Source organism: Ascaphus truei, unplaced genomic scaffold, assembly GCF_040206685.1.
Source record: "Ascaphus truei isolate aAscTru1 unplaced genomic scaffold, aAscTru1.hap1 HAP1_SCAFFOLD_665, whole genome shotgun sequence".
NCBI classification, from domain to species: Eukaryota; Metazoa; Chordata; class Amphibia; order Anura; family Ascaphidae; genus Ascaphus; species Ascaphus truei.
This window is the reverse complement of record NW_027456998.1, coordinates 127,033-134,227: the sequence shown is the minus strand read 5'-3', so window position 1 is coordinate 134,227 and position 7,195 is coordinate 127,033. Positions and strand designations below refer to the sequence as shown.

The window sequence follows — 7,195 nt, the reverse complement described above, 5'->3', positions numbered from 1 at the left end:
TACTACTCTGTGCTGGGTTTTTCTGTCTTCTCCATGGTGCATGTCCCCGCTCCCCTGCTGTGTGTACACAAGGCGTTTGTGGATATTGCGAGAATATCCGGTTCCAGGGTCTGCGTGGAAGAGAATATTCTTATATTCACTGCATTTCTGTGCTTATTATTCTATTCATTACACTTTGTTGTGTTATATCATTAACACCATTATTTGCACTATTTTGTTGTTTACAGACACAAATATCAATGTGCACTGGAGTCCTCATACTGTGAAGGACCCGTTTAATTATTTATATTATCACTAACGTTGAGTGCCGCTTCTGTTTTTCTGCATATAATACAACTAACAAAGCGCTCTCTCCCATCTCGCGGATGTCGTTTGACCCCAAGCACCAGCGGTCAGGAATCTTTCAAAATTACAGAGCCCTTTGGAGCCAAATGGACTACGAAATGCGTCCGTCCCACGAGCGCGCGCGGTGTAACTCCGGCGGGGCGTCCGTCCCACGAGCGCGCACGGTGTAACTCCGGCGGGGCGTCCGTCCCACGAGCGCGCACGGTGTAACTCCGGCGGGGCGTCCGTCCCACGAGCGCGCGCGGTGTAACTCCGGCGGGGCGTCCGTCCCACGAGCGCGCACGGTGTAAATCCGGCGGGGCGTCCGTCCCACGAGCGCGCGCGGTGTAACTCCGGCGGGGCGTCCGTCCCACGAGCGCGCGCGGTGTAACTCCGGCGGGGCGTCCGTCCCACGAGCGCGCGCGGTGTAACTCCGGCGGGGCGTCCGTCCCACGAGCGTGCACGGTGTAACTCCGGCGGGGCGTCCGTCCCACGAGCGCGCACGGTGTAACTCCGGCAGGGCGTCCGTCCCACGAGCGCGCGCGGTGTAACTCCGGCGGGACGTCCGTCCCACGAGCGCGCGCGGTGTAACTCCGGCGGGGCGTCCGTCCCACGAGCGCGCGCGGTGTAACTCCGGCAGGGCGTCCGTCCCACGAGCGTGCACGGTGTAACTCCGGCGGGGCGTCCGTCCCACGAGCGCGCGCGGTGTAACTCCGGCGGGGCGTCCGTCCCACGAGCGCGCGCGGTGTAACTCCGGCGGGGCGTCCGTCCCACGAGCGCGCGCGGTGTAACTCCGGCGGGGCGTCCGTCCCACGAGCGCGCGCGGTGTAACTCCGGCGGGGCGTCCGTCCCACGAGCGCGCGCGGTGTAACTCCGGCGGGGCGTCCGTCCCACGAGCGCGCGCGGTGTAACTCCGGCGGGGCGTCCGTCCCACGAGCGCGCACGGTGTAACTCCGGCGGGGCGTCCGTCCCACGAGCGAGCGCGGTGTAACTCCGGCGGGGCGTCCGTCCCACGAGCGCGCGCGGCTCAGGGATTCTGCTCCTTCAGTTTGCCGAGGAGAGTCTCATTTCTCCGACATTCCTAGGAGAAAAAAAACAAGAGGAATCGGTGAGAACCGCCGGTAACGTCCGGGCCCAGGAGGTCCCGCGGGAGGGGACCGCGGGAGGGGGCCGCAGGAGGTCCCGCGAGAGGGGACCGCAGGAGGTCCCGCGGGAGGGGACCGCAGGTAACGTCCGGGCCCAGGAGGTCCCGCGGGAGGGGACCGCAGGAGGTCCCGCGTGAGGGGGCCGCAGGAGGTCACGCGGGAGGGGGCCGCAGGAGGTCACGCGGGAGGGGACCGCGGGAGGGGGCCGCAGGAGGTCCCGCGGGAGGGGACCGCAGATCACTAGGGGGTGCAGAATACAGGACACCCCACAATTATCTGCTGGACAGGGTAACGTTTCTGAGGCGCTGACCCCACAAACGTACAGAACATGTCTACAGGGGGGGGGGGGGGGGGGGGGTGGTTGGAGGCAGGTCTCACGTCTGCGGGGGGGGGGGGGGGGTCTCACAGCTGCCAGTGAGTAGGGGGCGGTCTCACGTCTGCGGGGGGGGGGGGGGGTCTCACGTCTGCTGGGGGGGGGGAAGGGGAGGGGGTTGCACCTCTTTAAACTCCTTGACTGTTTTGAAGTAGTATCTCTGCTTCTCCAGCAGCTCCAGGAACTCATCGTTCAGCTGATCCCTCCGCATCTTATTCTCCTGCTTCTTCTTCTCCATCTGGGGAAACGCGCACATGCTTATAGCGCGCACACAGTGCAGTGCGCACACACACGCTTACAGCGCGCACACAGTGCAATGCACACACACACGCTTACAGCGCGCACACAGTGCAGTGCGCACACACACGCTTACAGCGCGCACACAGTGCAGTGCGCACACACACGCTTACAGCGCGCACACAGTGCAGTGCGCACACACACGCTTACAGCGCGCACACAGTGCAATGCACACACACACGCTTACAGCGCGCACACAGTGCAGTGCACACACACACGCGCGCTTACAGCGTGCACACAGTGCAATGCGCACACACACACGCTTACAGCGTGCACACAGTGCAGTGCACACACACACGCGCTTACAGCGTGCACACAGTGCAATGCGCACACACACACGCTTACAGCGTGCACACAGTGCAATACACACACGCTTACAGCGCGCACACAGTGCAATACACACACGCTTACAGCACGCACACAGTGCAATACACACACGCTTACAGCACACACACAGTGCAATGCACACACACACGCTTACAGCGCGCACAGTGCAATGCGCACACACACACGCTTACAGCGCGCACACAGTGCAATACACACGCTTACAGCACGCACACAGTGCAATACACACACGCTTACAGCACGCACACAGTGCAATGCACACACACACGCTTACAGCGCGCATACAGTGCAATGCACACACACACACACACACACACACGCTTACAGCGCGCACACAGTGCAATGCACACACACACACACGCGCTTACAGCGCGCACACTGTGCAATGCACACACACACACGCTTACAGCGCGCACACAGTGCAATACACACAGTGGAATACACACACGCTTACAGCACGCACACAGTGCAATACACGCGCTTACAGCGCGCACACAGTGCAGTGCACACACACACACGCTTACAGCGCGCACACAGTGCAATACACACACGCTTACAGCACGCACACAGTGCAATACACACACACGCGCTTACAGCGCGCACACAGTGCAATGCGCACGCACACAGACACACACACACACACACACACACGCTTACATCGCGCATATAGTGCAATGCACACACACACACACACACACACACACACACACACACACACACACGCGCTTACAGCGCGCACACAGTGCAATGCGCACACACACACACACGCGCTTACAGCGCGCACACAGTGCAATGCGCACACACACGCTTACAGAGCGCATACAGTGCAATGCACACACGCGCGCGCTTACAGCGCACACACGCGCTTACAGCGCGCACACACACGCTTACAGCGCGCACACACACCCTTACAGCGCGCACACAGTCCCTCCTACCACCCATTGTGACAAACACTGCCACCTAATGCACCCCCGTACTGTATTCTTTGTGAAGCGCTGAGTACACTTTTGGCGCTATATAAATATAGACACAATAAAATACAATACCTTCATCCTGCTCTGTTTGATCCCATCCACAATCTGCTCCATCTGCCTGAGAAACTGGTCCCGTGTGCTGGAGGCGGCCATCGCTCTGCGGGACAGACATCGTCACGCTGCATGGAGACTTCATACGTGCTAGAGATACGCTGTGCGCCCCAGAGACGCTGCGCACTGCTCGATACGCCAAGTGAAATATTCCAATATAATAATTATCCCATAATAACAGGAAGGGGGTCTCTGAAATCCCATTTCTATTCAAAACAAGAGTGGAACTGAAGTGTCACCAATAACTAGTGGAACGGCAGCTTTACCCGCTCCCACCATAACCACGGCTTTAACGTGGCCCAAGTAATGTGTCCGCAGTGTTGGCGCCAGGCAGCGAGAGCGCCCGTGTCAGTGAGCGTCACTAAGCACCAGAGAGCGAGTGTCCGTGTGAGCGTGCGTCAGTTTGAGCGCCAGAGAGCGAGTGTCCGTGTGAGCGTGCGTCAGTGCGAGCGCCAGAGAGCGAGTGTCCGTGTGAGCGTGCGTCAGTGCGAGCGCCAGAGAGCGAGTGTCCGTGTGAGCGTGCGTCAGTGCGAGCGCCAGAGAGCGAGTGTCTGTGTGAGCGTGCGTCAGTGCGAGCGCCAGAGAGCGAGTGTCCGTGTGAGCGTGCGTCAGTGCGAGCGCCAGAGAGCGAGTGTCCGTGTGAGCGTGTGTCAGTGCGAGCGCCAGAGAGCGAGTGTCCGTGTGAGCGTGCGTCAGTGCGAGCGCCAGAGAGCGAGTGTCCGTGTGAGCGTGCGTCAGTGCGAGCGCCAGAGAGCGAGTGTCCGTGTGAGCGTGCGTCAGTGCGAGCGCCAGAGAGCGAGTGTCCGTGTGAGCGTGCGTCAGTGCGAGCGCCAGAGAGCGAGTGTCCGTGTGAGCGTGCGTCAGTGCGAGCGCCAGAGAACGAGTGTCCATGTGAGCGTGCGTCAGTGCGAGCGCCAGAGAGTGTCCATGTGAGCGTGCGTCAGTGCGTGCGCCAGAGAGTGAGTGTCCGTGTGAGCGTGCGTCAGTGCGTGCGCCAGAGAGTGAGTGTCCGTGTGAGCGTGCGTCAGTGCGAGCGCCAGAGAGTGTCCATGTGAGCGTGCGTCAGTGCGAGCGCCAGAGAGCGAGTGTCCGTCAGTGCGAGGAATAACGCAGCGCGTACTCACTGCTGGAAGTTATCGTGCACGGAATTCAGCAAATTCACCTGGAAAAGAAATCACAGCGAGTGAGAGCCGCATATTAACCCCTTCCATGCCAGAGGCTGCCGTGTGCTGCACAGTAATGCAGGCTCTGCCAGAACTTAAACAGTTAAACAGCAGCGCCCCCAGCTTACACCAAAAAGAGAATCATCCAGTTTCTGCCTTTCTAACCCAAACCAACTGTACCCGGCATCCTAACACCCACCGCATGCGCCCATCACTGACCCCGAAACACACACCGCCAGCGCCCCTCACTGACCCCGAAACACACACCGCCTGCGCCCATCACTGACCCCGAACACACCCACCGCCTGCGCCCATCACTGACCCCGAAACACACACCGCCTGCGCCCCTCACTGACCCCGAAACCCCCACCGCCTGCGCCCATCACTGACCCCGAAACACACACCGCCTGCGCCCCTCACTGACCCCGAAACCCCCACCGCCTGCGCCCATCACTGACCCCGAAACACACACCGCCTGCGCCCCTCACTGACCCCGAAACACACACCGCCAGCGCCCCTCACTGACCCCGAAACACACACCGCCTGCGCCCCTCACTGACCCCGAACACACACACCGCCTGCGCCCATCACTGACCCCGAAACCCCCACCGCCTGCGCCCATCACTGACCCCGAAACACCCACCGCCTGCGCCCCTCACTGACCCCGAAACACACACCGCCTGCGCCCATCACTGACCCCGAACACACCCACCGCCTGCGCCCATCACTGACCCCGAAACCCCCACCGCCTGCGCCCATCACTGACCCCGAAACACACACCGCCTGCGCCCCTCACTGACCCCGAAACACACACCGCCTGCGCCCCTCTCACTGACCCCGAAACCCCCACCGCCTGCGCCCCTCTCACTGACCCCGAAACACACACCGCCTGCGCCCATCACTGACCCCGAAACCCCCACCGCCTGCGCCCATCACTGACCCCGAAACCCCCACCGCCTGCGCCCATCACTGACCCCGAAACCCCCACCGCCTGCGCCCATCACTGACCCCGAAACCCCCACCGCCTGCGCCCCTCACTGACCCCGAAACACACACCGCCTGCGCCCCTCACTGACCCCGAAACCCCCACCGCCTGCGCCCATCACTGACCCCGAAACACACACACCACCTGCGCCCATCACTGACCCCGAACACACACACCGCCTGCGCCCATCACTGACCCCGAAACACACACCGCCTGCGCCCCTCACTGACCCCGAAACCCCCACCGCCTGCACCTATCACTGACCCCGAAACACACACCGCCTGCGCCCATCACTGACCCCGAAACACACACCGCCTGCACCTATCACTGACCCCGAAACACACACCGCCTGCGCCCATCACTGACCCCGAAACACACACCGCCTGCACCTATCACTGACCCCGAAACACACACCGCCTGCGCCCATCACTGACCCCGAAACACACACCGCCTGCGCCCCTCTCACTGACCCCGAAACCCCCACCGCCTGCGCCCATCACTGACCCCGAAACACACACCGCCTGCGCCCATCACTGACCCCGAAACACACAGCGCCTGCACCTATCACTGACCCCGAAACACACACCGCCTGCACCCATCACTGACCCCGAAACACACACCGCCTGCGCCCATCACTGACCCCGAAACACACACCGCCTGCGCCCCTCACTGACCCCGAAACACACACCGCCTGCGCCCCTCACTGACCCCGAAACACCCACCGCATGCACCTATCACTGACCCCGAAACACACACCGCCTGCACCTATCACTGACCCCGAAACACAAAGCGCCTGCGCCCCTCTCACTGACCCCGAAACCCCCACCGCCTGCGCCCATCACTGACCCCGAAACACCCACCGCCTGCGCCTCTCACTGACCCCGAAACACACAGCGCCTGCGCCTCTCACTGACCCCGAAACACACACCGCCTGCGCCTATCACTGACCCCGAAACACACAGCGCCTGCGCCCCTCTCACTGACCCCGAAACACAAAGCGCCTGCGCCCCTCACTGAGCCCGAAACACACACCGCCTGCGCCCCTCTCACTGACCCCGAAACACAAAGCGCCTGCGCCCCTCACTGAGCCCGAAACACACACCGCCTGCGCCTATCACTGACCCCGAAACACACACCGCCTGCGCCTCTCACTGACCCCGAAACACACACCGGTTGCGCCTATCACTGACCCCGAAACACAAAGCGCCTGCGCCCCTCACTGAGCCCGAAACACACAGCGCCTGCGCCCCTCTCACTGACCCCGAAACACAAAGCGCCTGCGCCCCTCACTGAGCCCGAAACAAGGTCTCGTCACACAGAGGTTTGCATATAGCACGGCCAGTGTTTGCAGGTCTGTGCTTGGAAGAACCAATGAAAAGCTTTCCTGAAGCGTGTACAATGTTACCCGTTGGTACAGGGAATCGGGTCACAGAGCGGGCGCTCAGACGCCCTCCTTCTGTACAATGTTACCCGTTGGT

General features: G+C 61.9%; 1 protein-coding gene across 2 annotated transcripts in view; it reads right to left on the bottom strand.

Moving 5' to 3' along the window:
* Positions 1-258: 258 nt before the first annotated feature.
* Positions 259-7,195, bottom strand: part of CCDC93 (CCC complex scaffolding subunit CCDC93) — a 133,948-nt gene continuing 127,011 nt past the window's right edge. For both annotated transcript variants that reach the window (XM_075584584.1, XM_075584585.1), the window contains 4 exons: positions 4,694-4,731; positions 3,531-3,615; positions 1,967-2,080; positions 259-1,405 (listed from right to left, as the gene is read on the bottom strand). In XM_075584584.1, the coding sequence (XP_075440699.1) occupies positions 1,352-1,405; positions 1,967-2,080; positions 3,531-3,615; positions 4,694-4,731 (291 nt within the window). In that variant the 3' untranslated portion in view covers positions 259-1,351. The remainder of the gene's footprint in view (positions 1,406-1,966; positions 2,081-3,530; positions 3,616-4,693; positions 4,732-7,195) is intronic.